General features: G+C 47.5%; 2 protein-coding genes across 4 annotated transcripts in view; both read left to right on the plus strand.

Annotated features, from left to right (window-relative positions):
• Nucleotides 1–8,611, plus strand: part of LOC143831662 (5'-3' exonuclease PLD3-like) — a 28,724-nt gene extending 20,113 nt beyond the window's left edge. For all 3 annotated transcript variants that reach the window (XM_077324847.1, XM_077324856.1, XM_077324864.1), the window contains exons 8-13: nucleotides 1,057–1,184; nucleotides 1,930–2,130; nucleotides 2,702–2,841; nucleotides 3,684–3,849; nucleotides 4,226–4,325; nucleotides 5,585–8,611. In XM_077324847.1, coding sequence (XP_077180962.1) covers nucleotides 1,057–1,184; nucleotides 1,930–2,130; nucleotides 2,702–2,841; nucleotides 3,684–3,849; nucleotides 4,226–4,325; nucleotides 5,585–5,784 — 935 coding nt within the window. In that variant the 3' untranslated portion in view covers nucleotides 5,785–8,611. The remainder of the gene's footprint in view (nucleotides 1–1,056; nucleotides 1,185–1,929; nucleotides 2,131–2,701; nucleotides 2,842–3,683; nucleotides 3,850–4,225; nucleotides 4,326–5,584) is intronic.
• Nucleotides 8,612–9,813: 1,202 nt separating this feature from the next.
• Nucleotides 9,814–18,617, plus strand: POLR2G (RNA polymerase II subunit G). Its single transcript, XM_077324878.1, has 8 exons — nucleotides 9,814–9,954; nucleotides 10,775–10,884; nucleotides 11,758–11,917; nucleotides 13,470–13,520; nucleotides 14,163–14,228; nucleotides 16,599–16,670; nucleotides 17,536–17,569; nucleotides 18,407–18,617. Exons 1-8 carry the CDS (start codon nucleotides 9,943–9,945, stop codon nucleotides 18,418–18,420), a joined length of 519 nt encoding a protein of 172 aa, XP_077180993.1. The 5' UTR covers nucleotides 9,814–9,942; the 3' UTR covers nucleotides 18,421–18,617.
• The last annotated feature ends 1,443 nt before the right edge of the window (nucleotides 18,618–20,060 follow it).

Below are 20,060 nucleotides of genomic sequence, written 5' to 3' on the forward strand. Positions count from 1 at the left end.
AGCTTTTTTTTTTTTTTTTTTTTACTAAATATCAGTCTAATACATTTTGCTAAACTAGATCCCAGAAGATTTGCCCTGGGAACCTTTTCTGGTTCAGAATTCTTCAGAAAACCACATTGCTGGGACCAGAGCAGTGCTTTTTTGCTTTCTAGATCCAGAGATTCTTTTCGGCATTGATTTGTCTGCCAAGGAGTTCTTGCAGATCAACCATGGAATCTCTCATATGTGGAATCATAGGGTTGCCAACTGCCTTGAGAGAAAAAAAGTTCTGACCCTTAGAAGAGGCATAACAGGGTGTTATTTACTAGATGTGATTTACCTCCAGGTCTTGAAAACCTTCAGCTGCCCAGTTCCACTCATTCCTCACTCTCTTAAAAGGAAAGGACATTTTTCTCCTGGACTGTTGGTAACCTCTATTTTTCAGTGGATTCTGGCGGAGCTTTCTTGGCACTGCCCACATGCTTTAAAGTACAGTTTTGCAATGCCATGGACTAAACCACGAGTCTCCAACTTTTTTGAGCCTGCAGACACCCTTGGAATGCTGACACAGCATGGTGGGTACAGCCACAAAATGGCTGCCATAGGAGGCGGAGCCAGGGACAAAATGGCTGCCACAACTTACCTTCAGTTCACAGTCTTGAACTGTGATGGCAGCTGCTGCCAAAGTATCATTTTTAAAAGCTGCACAGCCAATCAGAATCTCCAGTGGCCAATCAGAAGCTTTGCTGGATAGAAGGTCTGCCTTGCCCCTCCTGCTTACTAAAACCTCTTAGCAGGTACCAGCAAAGGAATTGATTGTCTAGCGAATGCTGGCAGGGGCTCATGGGAATTGTAGTCCATGGACATCTGAAGAACCGCAGTTTGACTAGAAGAATATTGAACTTTGGTTCCCAATGCTTCATTGTGAAAAACACAAAACCTTGGGAAGAAGGCCACCTTAAATGGCTTTTTGTTCTTTCTGTACCATTTTTGGACCCTGCCATGGATGAGTGACAAAGAAAGCAGGTGCTGGCATTGGCCAGGAAAAGCTTAATTGATTCCCTGCTTCCTCCATAGGTGCCGACATACAGTATGTGGACATGAATAAATTGACCGGGGGGATTGTGCACACCAAGTTCTGGGTAGTCGATCGGAAGCACGTCTACATAGGCAGCGCCAACATGGACTGGCGCTCACTCACTCAGGTACCTCCAGGGTGCAAGAAGGGTTAGAGTCTGATAGCCATCGTCAAGTATTTAAAAGGCTGCCATGTAGAGGATGGAGCAGAGTTGTTCTCTCTTGCCCTGGAGGGACGGACCAGAACCAATGGGATGAAATTAATTCAAAAGAAATTCCATCTAAACATCCAGAAGAAGCTCCTGACAGTTAGAGCAGTTTCTCAGTGGGACAGGCTTCCTCGGGAGGTGGTGGGTTCTTCATCTTCAGAAATTTTTAAACAGAGGCCTAGATAGCCATCTGATCGAGAGGGCAATTTTGTGAAGGTTCAAGAGGGTGGCAGGTTACAGTGGATGAGGGATAGATTTGTGTGTGTCCTGCATAATGCAGGGGGTTGGCAGGGCCGGATTTACATGAAAAGAGGCCCTAAGCTGTTCCACTTATGTGGCCCTTTCACCTCCCATTTTTATGTTTGTAAATTACATGAGATAATAAAATACATCATTACTGTGATATATATCAATACGTTAAATGAAACATGTTGTGATTGGTACTAACCTTTATTAAAAATGTGGAATATAGGTCCCTCTTGATCTTGAGGCCCTAGGCTGAAGCCTAGTTAGCCTATAGGAAAATCTGTCCCAGGGGGTTGGGCTAGATGACCCAGGAGGTCCCTTCCAGCTCTGTTATTCTATGATTCTAAGATCCACCCTGCTAAAGGGGAGATGGGCTGGAGCAAGAGAGGCCATTTCTGCAGTGTTCTTTCTGTGACAGGTCAAGGAGCTGGGGGCCGTCCTGTACAACTGCAGCTGTCTGGCTGAGGACCTGGGCCGCATCTTCACCATGTACAACATGTTGGGCGGAGAAGGGGCTTCCATCCCTGCAGCGTGGCCAGCTAGCGTTGCGGCCAAGTCCAGCCTGGACCGCCCCCTGAAGCTGCAACTCAACGGCTCCCGTGCAGAACTCTACATTTCCGTAAGCCTGTTTATGGTCCTGCTCTCTCTGTTTCCCTTGAGCAGCAGGAAGTTCCGGGGAAGGTCAGTTGCATTGCAGGGAAAAAGTCTGGGAAACACAGTTGCAGTATCAGGTTCTGCACTCCGCGCTGACGGCAGCGTACCTTGAGATAGGGCAGCTGCCAGGGCCCATGAATTTTGGTGAGGCCCCCTGCTGCTCCCTCCCTCCTCGTGCAACTCCTTTGATGCCCGTGCTCACGCCTTTGCACTACCTTCTTCTGAATGGTTTGGCCCTTCCGCTCCCTGCCACATGTGAGCGATGTGCAAAGCATCAGCGTTCCCGGTGACCATGGCATCCTGATCACACCTTATAGTGCATCCCCAGGGAATTGCTGATGGCCACTGTGGGATGGCAGGTGAGTTTCCTGCAAACCAGGCTGGATTCTGCAGATTTTTGGTTGAGGGATCACTTGGGCGTGAAATTGGGGTCACTGTTGGGGGGGGGGGCAGATAGTTGTGAGTTCCTGAATTGTGCAGAGAGTTGGACTTCTCCCTCCTAACACTATGATTTTCATTTGTATATTTGATTGCAGAGCTCCCCACCAGCCTTGTGCTCCACAGGCCGCACCTCCGATCTCATGGCAATTGTGCGCACAATTGAGGATGCCCAGGCCTTCATCTACATTGCTGTGATGGACTACGAGCCACAGTGCTCATTCTGCAGGCCCCGGAGGTGAGCGCAGGGGATTGTGGGAGCAGAGACTGGCAGCTAAAGAGCCTCAGTGCGGTCGATGGAGGCTTCCTTTTTTTAGTTCCTCTGTGCCAAGGGGGAAGGATGTGCCTTCAGTCCTTGTCGGGGAGGGAGAGGAGGTGGGAAAAGGTACACTGGAAGGATCAGCCAAAGCAAAGAGCACTGGGAACATTCTGCTGCTGAAGCTACAATTTGCCACGTAAGGACCATATGAAGTCTGGGCCCATTGTAGTTGAAGGACTGCCTCTCTGCCTATACGTTCTTTATGGTCTGCTGCCTCCAACTGGCTGGTGATCCCTGGCCCCAAGGAAACTCTCTTGGCCTCAGCCAGAGCCTTCTCTGTCTGGCCCCCACCTGGTGGAACAAGCTCCCAGAGGAGACCAGGGCCCTGCCGGAGCTAGATCAATTCTGCAGGGCCTGCAAAACGGAGCTCTTCCACCAGGCATTTGGTTCAGGTCGACCGAAACTATCAACATCTATGGGTCCCCTGAACCCCTCCCCATGAAGTAAACATCCAGAACTGACCAACCAGGGGACCGTTAAAATATTGATGTTTAAACTGTTTACAATGCTGATGTTGTTCCTCCCCCACATGCAGCCAGCTGGGTGACCTTGGGCTTGCCACGGCACTGATAAAGCTGTTCTGACCAAGCAGGAATATCAGGGCTCTCTTAGCCTCACTTATCTCACAGGGTGTCTGTGGTGGGGAGAGGAAAGGGGAGGGGATTGTAAGCCACTTTAAGACTCCTTCTAGTAGAGAAAGGTGGCATATAAGAACCAACTCTTCTTCTTTTTTTGTGTATGGTTCCACCCCCCTCCCTCAGGTTCTGGCCCGTTATCGACGACGCCTTGCGTGCTTCAGCTTGTGATCGGAGAGTGAACGTGCGCCTCCTCATCAGTTGCTGGCCACACTCACATCCGGCCATGTTTGTCTTTCTGGAGTCTCTCAGCATCCTCAGCCAGAAGCCCCTGGGCTGCCCCATCGAGGTGGTGAGTTCTGAGAGAGCTGCAGAGGGTCTTATGCCATCGACCTTTCCGCTTGATCCAAAAGTGCAACATAATTTTCATCTGAATTATGCAGGCCTCCCTACTAAAGCCTTATTTGTATGCCATTTAGAGCCAGAGAGATCAGTCTGTATTTTAAACTATGCAGGCCCCTGGTCCATCTAGCCCAGCTTTGTCTCCTCTGACAGGTAGCCATTCTTTGGAGTCTCAGAGCAAAGAAAGGTCCTTCCCAACGCTGCCCACTTGCGATCCTTTAACTAGAAATGCTGGGGATCAAACCTGGAGCCTCCTGCAGTACCATATGTGCACCTCTGCTCCTCTCTTGAAAGTGACCCTGCTCTCATGTTTGTTTCCCTTTCAGAATCTTTTTGAGGTTCCCAGCGAGGGAGAGCAACCACCAATCCCCTACGCACATGTCAATCACAACAAATACATGGTGACCGACCGCCTGGCCTATATTGGTATGTACTTCTCACAGCCCTGCCTGTGTCATCTCTCCCTGCCCCTGCCCCAAGCTCTCCGCCCTCCCTTCCAGCTGCCACTCACCGGGCTGGCACTTCTTCCATATGGAAGAAGTTGGATAGGGATGCAGCCAGGGCGGGATATCCTCCGATTGGCCGTTCGTTGTACAGATGGCCAATCAGGAATGAGACAGCCAGCACAGCCTACCTGATAGATAGGCAATAGGACCCTTATCCCATTTTATTTTTATGTTTATATATATATATAAATTATATATATATATATATATATATATATATATATATATATATATATATATATATATATATATATATATATATATATATATATATATATATATATATATATATATATATATCCTGGCGCCGCGGACTAAATAAAGCCGTAAGGGCTTAGGGGGAGGAGTTAGGGCGGGCTCTGTCCGGGATGAGGACGGACAGACCATCTGTTCCTCCGGACAGACCATCGGCGGGGCCAATTGGCCTCGCCGATTCCTGCCCTGCTGACGCGCGGCTCACAGTTGCTCCCTTGCCGGCGGCCTGACACGTCGGGAGGCACGAAGGGCCTCCACCGTGTCAGGCCGCCGGCCAGGCGTGCGGCTGCTGGGGGCTCCCTGGCCGGTGGCCTGACGCGGCGGAGGCGCAGAGCCCCTCTCGCTGCGTCAGGCCACCGGCCACGGAGCCCCCGGCAGCCGGGCTCCCTTGCCTAGTGCCCGCTGTATTGTTATTACAGCGGGCTTAATTACTAGTATAAATATAAAATCTTTATTTTTCAGGGTTTAAAGGACCAAAGTTACATTTCTTAAGATATACAAAATCTCTCACCCCAACAGATATTTATCTTATAACTTGCTACAAATACTCATGTCTACTGTATAAAAAAAGATCTATCTGATTCCACAAGCAAAATATATACTACTTATTTTGAAATTCTAAAAAGCAATTCCAGAGACTGTAAAATTCTTCCAAAGGTCTCCTGTTTAGCAGGTTTGCCAGTTTTGCTATTGTGGTGAGTTCTGCAATCTTATCCAACCAGCCTCATTTACTTTTTGGAGTGCCTTTTTAAAGTATTGTTTATTCACCAGTGTACAGGTAGAGATGGCACCAGCAAAGCATGCTGGCCAGCAGTGCTTCATGTAACATCAGCCCAGCCTGCCGATATGCCCAATGTGCCCTTGATCCTGTAGAAACTCTGAATTCTGTGTAAGTGACGTTTGGGTATCTCCCCCCCTCTCCAGGTACCTCCAACTGGTCTGAAGATTATTTTACCAAAACCGCAGGGGTGGGGCTGATCGTCAACCAGAGTGACCCTGACAGTATTACAGCCGGCCAGGAATTCACCCTGCGCAAGCAGCTAGAGCAAGTATTCCTCCGGGACTGGGATTCTTCCAATGTTCTGCCACTCAGCCATCACAGGAGTTGCACTAAGAGGAATTAGAAGAACAGGTGGCTCCTCCCGGAACCCCCCACAGCAGAGAGGCCTTTGCACCCTGCCCGTGGACTTCCCAAAAGCCTGTGATTGGCTGCTTTTGGAAGCAGGGCACTGGACTAGACGAACCTTTGGCCTCTGCCAGCAGGACCCTTCTGATGTCCTTAAGCAGCCGCAAATCTGCAGATCCTTCTCATGGAACGGACCATGACCCAGCATGCCATCGAAAGAACAGCCGTGGTCGGCACAGCCACAGGAGGTGGAAAGCTGTCATAGGGTTGCCAGCTCCGAGTTGGGGAATAACTGGAGATTTTGGGGGGTGGGGCCTGAGGATGGGTGGGGTTTGGGATGGGGAGGGTAGAGTCTGCCTTCCAAAGTGGCTGTTTTCTCCAGGTGAATTGATCAGATCATTGGTAACCCCAGGAGATTCCAGGTACTACCTGGAGTAGAGGGGCGATCCTACATCAGAGGGTGGGATAAGTCGCTGCTGTCAGCAGTATTGTGGACTCGGATGGTGACAGGGCAGGGTGTGTGTGTGCGTCATGGGTAGTCAACCTGTGGTCCTCCAAATGTCCATGGACTACAAATCCCATGAGCCCCTGCCCGCATTTGCTGGCAGGGGCTCATAGGAATTGTAGTCCATGAACATCTGGAGGACCACAGGTTGACTACCCCTGCTGTAAATGATGTAGCAAACAATAGGAATTTTTTTACTACAATTTTCTTTTTAAATTTGTCCAGCTTGGATTGTGGATTTCAAAGGGTTGCTGGAGAAAGGAGGCTCTGCTTGGCTTGAATCTAGTTTTGTTGTGCAGAGCTGGATCCTTGCTAAGGTGTGGGGGTTGCTTATGGAGAGGGGGGGGAAGGGAAGCGGCTGGAGCTCAGCTGGTGTCTTTGGGGGAAATGATGGGGAGGGGTACGTATTAGGTCTTAGTTTTTTCAGTATATTCTGGACAATTTCCGGAGAAGGAAGAGCTTTAAAGCACGAGTTAGCTATGTGGGTCCCTTAGAAAAAATTCTACGAAGGTGCGGTAAAATAATGACTTCCTTACGATCACTGAAAATTTCAAACTGTTCTGCAAGCTTTGGGAGTTAATCAGAGCTTTCCACCAAGCTGGATGCTAAGTGACACCAACAACAAAAACATAAAAGGTTATGTGAGAGAGACCCTTCCCCCCAGTCTGCAGTTGGTAAAAACCTTCAGATGGAAATAGAAGTGGCTTACAGAATTAAATCGGGTACTTGGCAGGAAAAGGTCTCAGGTGGCAAAAAGAATGCAAAAAGAAAAGAGCTTTTTGATCTTTCACTTACTACACCTGTGTATCTTTTTGTACCTGCCAACTATTAGGTCTGCCACCTGACCCTTCCATTCCAGCTGTTTACAACTGCAAACCATATTTAGTGACATCCTGGTTCCCCGCCTTCTACCTAAAAAACGTTTGATGGCTTTTTAAAATTTTGCACAACGTGGCTGGTTTTAAGCTGGTTATAATAAAGGTGTCACTGTCACTATGAGGGAAAATACATTTTTATCAAGTAGACAAGCTGTTTTCAGGAACTGGCCTTGCTCTCCTATCCTGGCCTATTTCTGCCATCTGAGAATATGGAAGAGGGAACCAAATGCACCAAGTAGCCAGCTGCTCCCAAGAACCCAGAAACTTTGAATGTGGATCGGGGCCGGGGGGGGGGGCTTCATGTTGTGTTTACCTTCTTGAAAGGCATTTTTATTGAGGGGCGTTGGAGATCTCAGGTGGGGCAGGGGGGATGTGTGTTGCTTTTTAAAAGATGTGCTTAGCATTGGAACTGTGTGCAGGTCTACCTTGTAAGGACTTTCCTGTTCTTTTAACAATGTAAGAAGAGCCCTGCTGGGTCAGACCAGTGTCCCATCTGGTCCAGCATCCCATCTCACACAGTGGCCAGCCAGTTCCTCTGGAAGACCAAGAACAGGGCAGATAGGCCAAAGCCTTTCCCTGATGTTGCCTCCTGGAACTAGGATTCAGAGGCTCACTGCCTCTGAACATGGAGGTTCTCTTTAGTCTCCATGGCTAGCAGCCACTGGCAGACGTCTATGAATGTGTCTTGTTCTAATATGTCCCCTGTATTTCCTTAAGGCCAGGGAGATACATGATGAACTGCAGGCTTAAATAGTCTTAAAAGGAACATGCCGCCACCACCCTTGCTTTAAAAAGTCTTTGCTAGAACCTGAAAGCCGTTCTTGTACCCAGTGCCCCTTAATCCCAATACATCTAGAATACATTCTGTGTTCTATTTTAAAATTCTACAAAACTGCAGACTTGGGACATTTCCCCAATGCCATGAAAAACATTTCCTCTTCTCATCACCTTAAAAAAAAATTTGTACTGTATATCCAGCTGACGAATTCTGGAGGACCCCAAAGCTCATTCACTGTTTTGTGCTACTTGGGGTAGTACAAATAAAATATATTACCCAACCTTTGTTCTGGGTTTTTTCCTGTGGACCAACAAAGCTACCTATAATTTTGTGTACAGGTATGCACTGACCGAGGGGGGGGGATGTATTACAAGTTTGTTCCCATTATATCCCACATAGGGCTCTGCTGGAGACAACAGGCTGAGTGACCTTGGTACTGTGGTTTTTACAATGACTCTGCCTTTTTTCTCAGGGAATGATTATGTTTTTAGTGAAGCAATTGTGTGTCTTTTATCTATATGCGCTTTAAGCAATAGCCAAGAGAGTGTGTATAAAAGGGCCTGATCACGGAATGGTGAAAATGGGGAGGGATTTGCTTTCCGTTGCAGAATTTATATTTTTATATGATACGATGACTGTTTTTAATAAACAAGTGCTGAATGTTGTTGGTGCATCTACATCATTTTTGTTCTTTGCGAACTGCATGTGGCATAAATCAGTGCCCCCCCCCCCCCCAGTTCAGCAATTCATTCAATGAGGGTTCCCAGCTCTGGATGGAGAAACTGGCAGTGGTTTGTGGGCGGAGCATGGAAGGGAGGGGCCTCAGCAAGGTATACCATCAAGTCCATTCATCAAAGCAAAGCAGCCATTTTCTCCAGGGGAACAGATCTCTGTTGTCTGGAGATGTTATGACTCCAGATATCTACCCCCCCCCCTCCTCTTGACTATGGCAAATCCAAACTCTCTAGTTTCCCCACTTTACACATATTTCTAGCAAGTTACATCACCTGTACCCCAACCTTTCCCACCAACAGGGACTCAAACCAGCTTCCAACATTTTATCCAGATGACAACCTTGAGGAGGATTAGGCTAAAGGTGCATGACTGGCCCAAGGATATCCAGTAAGCTTCTACAGTGGAGCATGAATTTGAACCCACAATTCCTATATCATCTTCAGGCATTCAGGGGTGGGCAAACAGTGGCTCTCCAGATGTCTATGGCCTACAATTTCCATGAGCCAGTGCAGGATGCGGCTCATGGGAATTGTAGGCCATGGACATCTGAAGAGCCAGTTTGGCCACCCCTGCACTACCCATATTATTATTATTATTATATTTATATTCCGCCTCCCCCCGAAGGCTCATCAACCTTACTTTACCTTATACACTGTTGAGGGCTGAACACTGTACTTATTGCTTGCAATAGCCCAGTCCTCCACTAATTTGTAAGTCAAAAGGATGCGATTACCTACAACCATTATCTACCGTGTCCATAGACTTAACTTCTAAAAATCCTGGGCAGAGAACAAATCCCAGCCGATAAAAAGGATCCACCTAGACAGGAAACACAAAATTGGGATACAAAACTTGGCCTCTTGCTTCTCTTCCAATGAACTTGAAAGCACCCCCGAGCCACCCCCAAAAAAGAATCCCATCTCAGACCAGAATTTTTGGTTCATTGCCAGCCCTGTAACAAACCCTTCTCAATTAACGATACAATTAGATCCTGATTAATTAATTAAGGAATATTGAGTTCCGTTGGGGCTCTTCGAGCGACCCTCCCCACTCACTACAATCCGCGTCCCTGGCAGTCGAAAGCGCGTGCGCGCATAGGCAACGCCGATTGGCCGCCGCGTGTTGCTTTATAGAGGCGCCGGAATGGTATTGGCTGTTTAGCAGCCAATCGGTGAGAAGATGTTTTGCAACAGTCGTAACTGGAGTGTCTGAGCGTTCCTTCCGGCCTGGAAAGAAAAGAGGGGAAAAGGGACGGGGAGGATGTTTTACCACGTGAGTAGTGGGCTAGCGGCGGCAGGTGTGTTTAACACCCCTCTCCCTTATTATAATTTTGTCATTCTCCTTCGAATGGGAACGTGGTAAATTATGGAGGGAGGCTGTTCTTGCTCCGGTGTTATACGACAAGCAATTCTTTTAACTCGGCGTGTTTCTGGTTACAAGACGGGGTTACTCACTTAGACGGCTCGGCGGCAGAGAGGGCAATCAAGCTTTTACAAAAAGGAGGGCGAAACCTCCATGTCCAGAGGCAGAGTAGGCGTGGATAGATAGAATCATAGAGCTGGAAGGGGCCCTCCAATCCCCTGCTCAATGCAGGATCAGCCTAAAACTGGGGTGGCCGGTCTGTAGCTCTCCATATGTCCATAGCCTACAATTCTCCTGCCCGAAAGCAGGATAAGTGTCTGTCCAGCTGCTGCTTGAAGATGGCCAATGAGGGAGAGCTCACCACCTACTTAGGCAGCCCATGCCACTTCTGAACTACTCTGACTGTGAATACCGTCCCCACCCCCATATCTACTTGTAATTTAAAGCCATTACTGTGGGTCCTCCCTTCTGCTGCCAACAGGAACCACTCCCTGCCCTCCTCTAAGGGGCAACCTTTCAGTTACTTCAAAAGAGCCATGGTGTCCCTTCTCAACCTCCTCTTCTTCAGGCAGAACATTCTCAAGTTCCTCAACTTTTCTTCATAGGGCTTGGTCCTATGATAGCACTAAAGACAAGCAGGAGGGGGGAAGGCAGTGACTTTCAGTCTGTTGTTTTAACTGTAAATACTTTCAATATTCCTCCCCCGACCTTGTCCAATTTACGCTTCCAGATCTCTTTGGAACATGAAATCCTGTTGCATCCACGGTATTTTGGGCCCAATCTTCTCAACACAGTTAAGCAGAAATTGTTCACTGAGGTGGAAGGAACCTGCACAGGGAAGTAAGTAAGGGAAGGGGTGGATTCCGTTCTTTGCACGCTGGGGAGGGGGAGAGAGTAGAGAGCCTTCAGGTATGTTCTATTTATTTTGAAGATTAACTTTTCACCATAAGGTGTTGGATCCCGTCATTCTGTCCCACTAAGGGCACCAAGGGAAAGCGTTGCCTTTCAGAGAGGATATGGATCTTTGGCCCAAGTTAAAATCATAATGGTTGAGTCAAGAAGTGAACAATCTTACAGCAGTCTATAACAGTTCATTGCCCAAGAACTTGTTTCAAATAAGAACATTAGAAGAGTCCTGCTGGATCAGACTAATGGTCCATCTAGTCCAGCCTCCAGTCTCACACAGAGGCCCACCAGTCCCTCTGGATGACTGACAACAGGGCAGAGAGGCCAAGGCCTTCCCCTGATGTTGCCTCTTGGCTCTGGGATTCAGCGGATTAGTGCCTCTGAATCGTCCATGAATCTATCTAATCCACTTTTGAAGCTGTTTATTCCTGTGGCCCTCCATATTCTGGCAGCAAATTCCACATTTTAATTGCCTTTTTTATTTGACCAGATGATAATGTACCTCAGAAGGAATGGATGTACAAAACTGCCAGTCTTAGGAAGAATTGCCTTGGTGCTTAAGGAGCAGCAGCTCTTGTTCAAACCCTTCTGGTTTCTGATATTTACCTCATATTCTTCTGATATCCTAAAACAGGGATATCTCCTCTGGCAGCTGGTTCCACTTCTTAGGGGCCACCACAGAAAAGGCCTGTGCAGAGAGGGGGTTTGCTGGATTTTCATTGTTCAGTTTGGTAAAATGAGGGGAGTGTTAACTTTGGTTTGTTGGTAGACTCGGATTAATAGGAGTTCTGTTTCTTTCCCTCTCAGATATGGCTTTGTGATTGCGGTCACAACTATAGACAATATTGGTGCAGGCGTGATCCAGCCTGGTCGAGGCTTTGTGCTGTACCCGGTCAAATACAAGGCCATTGTCTTCAGGCCTTTCAAAGGGGAGGTGGTCGATGCAGTGGTCACGCAAGTGAACAAGGTAAGGTGGCGATAATGAGGAGAATTCAGCAGCCTGTTGCCTTGTCAGCTCTGATCCTGTGTGTATATCTAGGTCGTTTTATCCTATCCTTCATCCAAAGGCTGCATATGTGACTTGTCCCTCCTCCAGTCCTGTTAGAGCTGTTCTCACAGAGCAGTTCTGTCAGAGTTCTCTCTCAGCTTCACCTACCTCACAGGGTGCTTGTTGTGGGAAGCGGAAGGGTTGGTGATTGTCAGCTGCTTTTGAGACTTCTTGGGGTAGTGTAAAGAGGGGCATAAAAACTTTTCTTTTATTATTTTCTTTTATTATCATATTTATTTATTTATTCCTTCAATTTATTAACCGCCACTCTGAGGGGCTTGTAGCGGTTTACAAAAGTCCAGCTAAAACCCATTAAAACCCCCATTAAAATGGACTATCACAAAATCCATAATAACAAAAATCAACCAGCGAAAACAAAGATGGCGGAAACCCTTAACCCCTCCCCCCCACTCATCTACGAGAGGGAGAAGAAAGGAGAGACAAGTCAGAATGGTATTCCTTGTTGGCATCAGGGGGACCCCAATTGCTCTTCCTGCACTAACCCGGCCTCAAACGTAGACCTGGTGGAAGAGCTCCATTTTGCAGGCCCTACAGAAAGCGGGAGCTCATTCCACCGGTTGGGGGCCAGAACCGAAAAGGCCCTAGTCAAGGCCAGGCATGCCTCTCTGGGGCCGGGAACTACCAGTAACTTCTCACCCGCATAGCGTAACGCCCTGCAGGGGGCATAGGGTGATAGGCAGTCAAATTCCATATTGCAGGCTAGAGAAGGACTCATCTATAGTCGTCCGTTGAGCTTCATGGCAGACTTGAACCCAAGTCTACCCACTCTGGTGCTTTAATGACATGACAGCTAAGAGGCTCTCATTCTCTAATTTAGTTTAGTTTATTGAATTTATAACCTGTCAATCCTGGCCAGCTGGTTTGAGGTGGTTCACATCAGGCATTGATAACAAAACACAAGAAAACAACCTACCCATCCCACCCTCACCACCACCCCTCCTGTAAAGTAGTGGATTTTATATGCAACCTCATGTCTCAGGGTGGGGTGTTCAGGGGAGAGATTCTGTCAATGTTCTGCCACTTGGCCTCAACCAAATGCCTGGTGGAAGAGCTCTGTTTTACAGGCCATGCAGAACTGTGGGAGCTCTGACAGGGCCCTTAGCTCTCCTGCGGACTCTTTAAATGGCACATCTGAGTTTGGCTAGAGTACATCTGTCGGCCCACACCCTGGGTGCAGCAGTGAGACTGCCTCTGCACATGGAGGTTCCACTTAGCTTTATGGCTTAATAGTAGTTGATTGGTTCTCTCCTCCATAACTTGGAAAGATTCGGAGACCTTCTGCATGCAAGCCCACTGCTCTGCCATGAAGTCCCAGTGTCTTTTCTTCCAATCCAGTCTCTCGCCTGTTCATAGACCCTTGTCTCTCTCTTGCTTTGTGGATATTTTATTTACCAGGTAAGCTCTTCAGCAGAGGGGTCTCTTGCTAGTGATGTTCTCCTCTTCTCCGCAGGTTGGACTCTTCACTGAAATTGGACCCATGTCCTGCTTCATTTCAAGACATGTAAGTAGTGCATAACATGTTCAGGGGTGTGTGTTTGTGTGTTCAAAGTGCCCGGCATGGAACACATGAATATGAGAGAATTCTTTGAAACCCTGGAGATTTGCAAGGTACAAAAAGCTCTGGTGGACAGGAGCAAACACTAATCTCTTATTTCATCCTGTTTTTACCAGAAAACAGCCAAATGCCTCTAAAAGCACACCTTGTGTTGCATGAATGGCTTTTCCCCGGAACATTGGATTTTCAGACCTTCTTTGTACATGGAAAGTCTGGAACTTATAGCTAAGCTCCGGACTAGACAAGTCCATTTTGGGGAGATGTGGCACCATTTTGTACAGTGGGTTCCCACTGGGGAGCTCTCTTTAACAGTGCTGTGAGGGTCTCTGTTTGGGACCACAGAGGTTATTTGGAGAGGCAGGTCCTGCCTCTCTCCCCCTTTGCTGTTTTTCTGACCTGGCAAGCTTGGGAAGTTTAGATCCCCATTGTCATATCTAGGTGTATGAAAAATACAGTCCACTCAGGGTTTGGATGCGGTGACATATCACAGGTAATGTCTGTTACTGGTCTTCAGTCATGGCCTTTTGGTCTTCAGTCATGGCCTTTTCCCCCTGCAGCTGCTAACGCTTGCCCCAATTCTCTTTGCAGTCCATTCCTTCTGAAATGGAATTTGACCCCAATTCCAATCCTCCATGCTACAAGACAGTTGATGAGGTGAGTCCAGGTGGATGGTTTGTCCAATTTCCGAACTGTACAGTTCCCTGTTCCACTAAGTTTTATGTGAACAGCCCTGAACCTCAAGGGATATATATATATATAATATATATAATTAATTGATGGATTGATGGATGGGTTGATAGATACCACCCTTTTTGTCATGGGTGATGGTTTCCCCCTCTCCTCTCTGGTTCTTTGAGGCAAAGCACCTGCAGAAGGCAGTGTCAAGATTTCATGTGTGTTATATTGATTCAAAGACAGCATTTCTGTGAACAAATTCCTGTTGCTTGTATGTTGAGGGTTATTATTTCTTCCCTTCTATGGTCCAGCAAACTGATCCCAACTAAGTTCTGACATCAGTTTGAGAGCCCTGTTTTGAAGTCTTGTTTTGGGTGCCACGGCAGGGCTTTTTTTGTGGGAGGACGGTAATTATGGGGCACCCTCCCCCATGAAACACAGTTTATCTGCACCTCTCAGTAATGTTATTTAAATCCTGTAATAGTAAACTTAAAGAACTCTACTGGTTCTTTGCTTTAATCTAAGGCTGACACTGTTTCTTTTTTATGTTTGGGAGACACCGTAGCATCCGCGTGGTGCCAGCTTGGTGTAGTGGTTAGGAGCACGGACTTCTAATCTGACAAACCGGGTTTGATTCCCTAGTCCTCCTCCACCTGCAGCCAGCTGGGTGACCTTGGGCTTGCCACAGCACTGAGAAAGCTGTTCTGATCGAGCAGTGATATCAGGGCTCTCTCAGCCTCACCCACCTCACAGGGTGTCTGTTGTGGGGAGATGAAAGGGAAGGGGATTGGATGGAAGCCACTTTGAAACTCATTGTAGAGAAAAACAGCATATAAGAACCAGCTCTTCTTCTTGGCTCGCAGAAGATTCCAGGCTCAATTCCCAGCATCTCCTGCTGTAAAGGACCAGTTAGTAGCTGATGGTGGAGACTTCAACCTAGGACCCTTGAGTAGGAATGGGCACAAACCAGAAAATTCTGGTTTGGTTTAGGCCAGTCCTGAACCAAACCCCTAGCCAAAAATCCCTGAACCGAACTGGCTGGTTTGGACCCACGTCCAAGAGAAGGAGGGAGATCGCCGAAGAAAGGTTAAATGGCAAGCAGCTATTAACCCATTCATTTAACATCCCCCTTCTTGGAAGCGGAGTAGTGGGAGAAAAACTGATTGGTGAAATGGCTACCAGCAGTTTAAATCAGCTTGGTGGGTCCTCCCATCCAAGAGGGGGTAGGGAGCAAAACAGAGTGCTGAAATGGCTGCTTGCCATTTAAACCCACCAAGCTGTTTTAAATGGCCTGCACCCATTAATGTCTAAAGGCGGGCAGGTGCATCTCCTCCACTGTTAGGCTGTTACTGGTGCAAGCCATTTAATCCTTTCATTTTGCTTCCCACCAATTGGAAGCAGGGAGTGAGAAGCAAACTGGAGGGGTGAGATAGCTCACAGCCATTGAAACCTCACAGCTGATGAGTGGACTGGTCCTGCTCAGCTGTCACATTTAAAGTGAACCAAACAGCCAAACTGGGCAAAAGTCCAGGAAATGTTCGGGGAGGTTACTTCCCCCAAATAATGATGAATTTGGGCTCGTGGTTTGTGCCTATCCCTACCCTGGAGAGCCACTGCCAGTCTGAGCAGAAGATACAGACCTCAGTGCTGATTCAGGATTGTGCTTCTTGGACCGTTTATGCAGTGGGAACTTCACTGCCCCAGCTCTCTTGCATGAGTCCAAATCAGGGGCAGATGAGGTGCACTGGGCCAAATGCTCCCCTGTGTGGGTGCAGGAAGAGGTGGGGCAATCTGCCACGACTGAAACTCCAGCTTGCAGCCTGGCATGAAACCTCCAGTGCATAAACGGTCTTGGCGATTCAAGCTCTTTTTAAAATTTTATTCTGTATCGAAGGTTCCATTGTAAAGGGTAGATTTTGTATTATTAGAAGTTGCCTGTGGGGGAGAACGTTAGCTTAATTAGAAGACTATCTGTTTTGCATGCTGAAGGTCCCAGGTTCAATCCCTGTCAACCCCAGTTAAAAGCACCAGGTTAATGGTTGATATGGAAGACCTCTCCCTGAGACCCTGGAGAGCCACCGCAAGTCTGAATAGGGGTGGACAAATGGTGGCTCTCCTAACATCCATGGGCTACAATTCCTATGGGTCCCTGCCAGTGGCAGAGGCTCATGGGAATTGTAGTTCATGGACCTCTGGAGAGCTACAGTTTGGCCACCACTGGAATAGAGAATACTAACTTTGATGAACAGATGTTTTGATTCAGTATTAGGCAGCTTCCTGGACGTTGAATAGAAATAGTATCCCAAATAGCTGACTCTTGAGCACTGCTGTGTCCTTCACCCCCACTAGGACATTGTTATCCAACAAGATGATGACATTAGGCTGAAGATTGTCGGGACTCGAGTGGACAAGAATGATATTGTGAGTCTGCGTGGGAGGGAAAGGGCAGGGTGGAGGGAGGCGCCTTCGTGCTCCAGTCCCCCAGTGCATCTGACTGATTTCTGTGCCCAGGCATGGCCCAGTTCCACTATGTTTCATGTGAACTGCCCTGAGCCTCAGGGGAGGGCAGTACATAAATGTAATAAATAAATAAAATAAACCAGGGGTGGTGCTTGTCACGAGTTGTGAGCTTCTCTTGCCTCCCTGTGTTCCCATTGGTGCACAAAGGGACCATCAGGTGTGCATGACTACACGCTGGCACTGCCTGGTTTACAGCGTGCACCACCATTCAGAGCCAGGCCCACAATTCATGTTGTGCAACCACAGTTGGAGCAGGGATGCTGGGAGCCTCTTCAGCCCCACTCAGCAGGAAGATGCTGATGGATTTTCCAAATCGTACTATTAACAAAAAAAGGTGGTTGCTGTCACACATTGCTTTTGAACCTCAAGCCAACTTTTCATTGGTGATACTCAACTGGTATTTCTGCTTAAGGGACTTCTTCTATAACAGCTGTTCTCTTGTGTTTATACCGTAATGCAGAAGAAAGTCTCCTGGCATTTTGTCACTACTCCCACATGCATGGTTGGCACCCTAGAAAAGGCTGCTTGTGACCCCTCCTTATGATGGGTTGTGCTATAAACAGTACTCTGATCCCTGGAATTTCCAAAGAAAAGGATTTCAGGTAGCAATGACTGGGAAAAGCCTTTGTCTAAGGCCTTTGAGTTGCCCCTACTGGTCTACATAGACCACTGGTTTGAGCTGGCATGACATGATCATCTGGCATTTGGATCCTGTAGGTGCGTTTTGCCAGAGGTTAACTGATTTCCACTGTACTTTCTGTTGCAGTTTGCAATTGGATCACTCATGGATGACTACCTTGGTAAGTTTTCCCCTTAGCACTGCAGGTTGGGAAAGACAATGCTGTGTATATAGTGCTGGTGATCCCTTTTGGACAAGAATGTAGTATATTGGAGTGGGGGGAGAATGAGAAGAAGAAGAGTTGGTTCTTATATGCCGCTTTTCCCTACCCCAAGGAGGCTCAAAGCGGCTTACAGTTGCTTTCCCATTCCTCTCCCCACAACAGACACCCTGTGAGGTGGGTGAGGCTGAGAGAGCTCTGATATCACTGCCCGGTCAGAACAGTTTTATCACTGCTGTGGCGAGCCCAAGGTCACCCAGCTGGTTGCATGTGGGGGAGCACAGAATCGAACCTGGCATGCCAGATTAGAAGTCCGCACTCCTAACCACTACACCAAACTGGCTCTCCAGAGAGTTAAAATATGACCTGGGGTGGGTGGGAATTGAGGAAATCAAAAGGATGCAGGAGTACAGGATTATGTAGAATCACCAGTCTGGTGATGGCTCTAGTGCAGATTCCCTTGAACATAAACCTCCACATCCAGAGGCAATCTGCCTCTGAAATATCATTTGCTGACCATTTTGTTCTTTGTATGTGCTTGTGGAGGCACACAGCTAACTGCTGTCAGGAGTGGAAGGCTACTAATCTAATCCAGCAAGGCAATTATTTTGTTAATGACTTGTTTAGCCAAATGGTTTGGAAGTATATCAAGATGTAGTTGTGAATTTCCTGCATTTTGCAGGGGGTTGGACTAGATGACCTTGGGGTCCCTTCCAATTCTATGACTATGCTTGGGGCCCCAAGTGGTCTTTTTGACCAGCAACGTCCTCCAGTTATTAATCTTTGGTTTTTCTCTAGGTCTGGTCAGCTGAAATCCCCAGTTCCTATTGATCCTTCTGTGCTGTTTCATCGGCCCAACACCGTCCTTGGCTCCCAGTGGAAGCATGTGGCCTGCAGCTCTTCTGCCCCTGCATTTACGGGATGCGGTCTCTTCTCTGGCAGCCAGGAAATACAGGCTGGCCATGTGCAACTGTTTGTTCATTAAAATGTTTCTACTTTGTGGTTAAAATGGCTTAGTCCTTTGTGCCTCTTTTACTTTTTTGTCTTTAACCCTCTGTCTTGCCCAGGGCTTATCATTGTTGGCTTAAGAAGCCAGTTCTCAGGCTGTTTTTGTAGCTCTTGCTGTCTTCTGTTGCTTGTGTCTGCATATTGAGAGAAATCTTTGAGTGGCAGCCATCCTTCTATCCCCTCGTCCTTTTTGGGGAATGTAGGTTAGAGTTGGCAAGGGTTGTTAAAGAGCTTGTGTGCTAAATGGTTACGCTGCTTATCAAAAATATGTACCTTGTCATGAAAATCAGCCTAACTACTAGAGTTAGGGTGTGGTGTGGTATACAGCCACAAAATGGCTGCCACAGAAGCCACAGACAGCCACAAAATGGTTGCTGCAGCTTACCTTCAGTCCCCCAGTGAAGATCCGTGTGCTGTGGTGAAAGTGATTGCCAAAGCAACGTATTTAAACATCTGCGGAGCCGATCAAATCTCCAATGTTAAATCAGAAGTTGTGAGGCATCCAATTTCTAAACACACTTGGCAGGCACCAGATTGGGGACCCCAGTGCTAGAGAATTAGGAAATGTAGTGCTGATTTGATACCAACAGATCCAGGAACAATCTAGGTGTGTTTCCAGTGGAAAATATTCTCAGAGAATCCTTAATCACTTGAAAGCATAAGCCGTACAAAAGAAAAGAGCAAGAGTCCTGTTGCGCCCTAAAGACTAACATAATCTGTGGCAGGGGAAGAGCTTTCGTGAGTCACTGATTGTGCATTGCTGATTATGAATTGCATTGATTTACACTCTAATCCACCCTAAAGAGAGAAAAGGCAGAGTGTAACTGGAGCAGAGTGTAACTGATATTATTTGGATTTTTATTCCCACCACTCCCAGAACAGCCGCGTGGCAGGTTTCAAATAGTCCACAATTAAAACACCCACTAAAACCCCATCATCAGGACATAAAAGTTACAATAAAAGAGCAAGAACATGGTGGTATAGATCACCCCCCCAATAATTGCCCAACTCCTCCATAACCACAGTATTGGAAATGGCAAAAGATATAGCTTGAACACTCTAGGGCAGTGAAGCTTTGTATTCTTGCTGGTGGACTTCCTGATGGCATCTGGGATTTAGGATTGGACTGATCAAACATGGCTTTTCTTAGTGTGTGGGGGTAGGGAAGGGCCCTCAGAAGAGCGCCATTCCATAGTGTCCACCTTCCAAATTAGCCATTTTCTTCCAGGGAACTGTTCTCCATAGAGGACATTAACAGCAATTCCAGGTCCCTCCTGGAGGTTGGCAGCCCGACCTGCAAGCCTAGTTAGGCCTTCCTGCAGGTATGCCTGCTGAAATGACACGTGTTTCCTAGCAGGCCCGTTCAGGTCGGCTCCCTGAGGCATCTAGAACAATTCCGTTTCTTCCCCTCTATCAGGGAGCAACCCCTTTAAAGAGGCGCCTC

Source organism: Paroedura picta, chromosome 1 (genome assembly GCF_049243985.1).
Source record: "Paroedura picta isolate Pp20150507F chromosome 1, Ppicta_v3.0, whole genome shotgun sequence".
NCBI lineage: Eukaryota > Metazoa > Chordata > Lepidosauria > Squamata > Gekkonidae > Paroedura > Paroedura picta.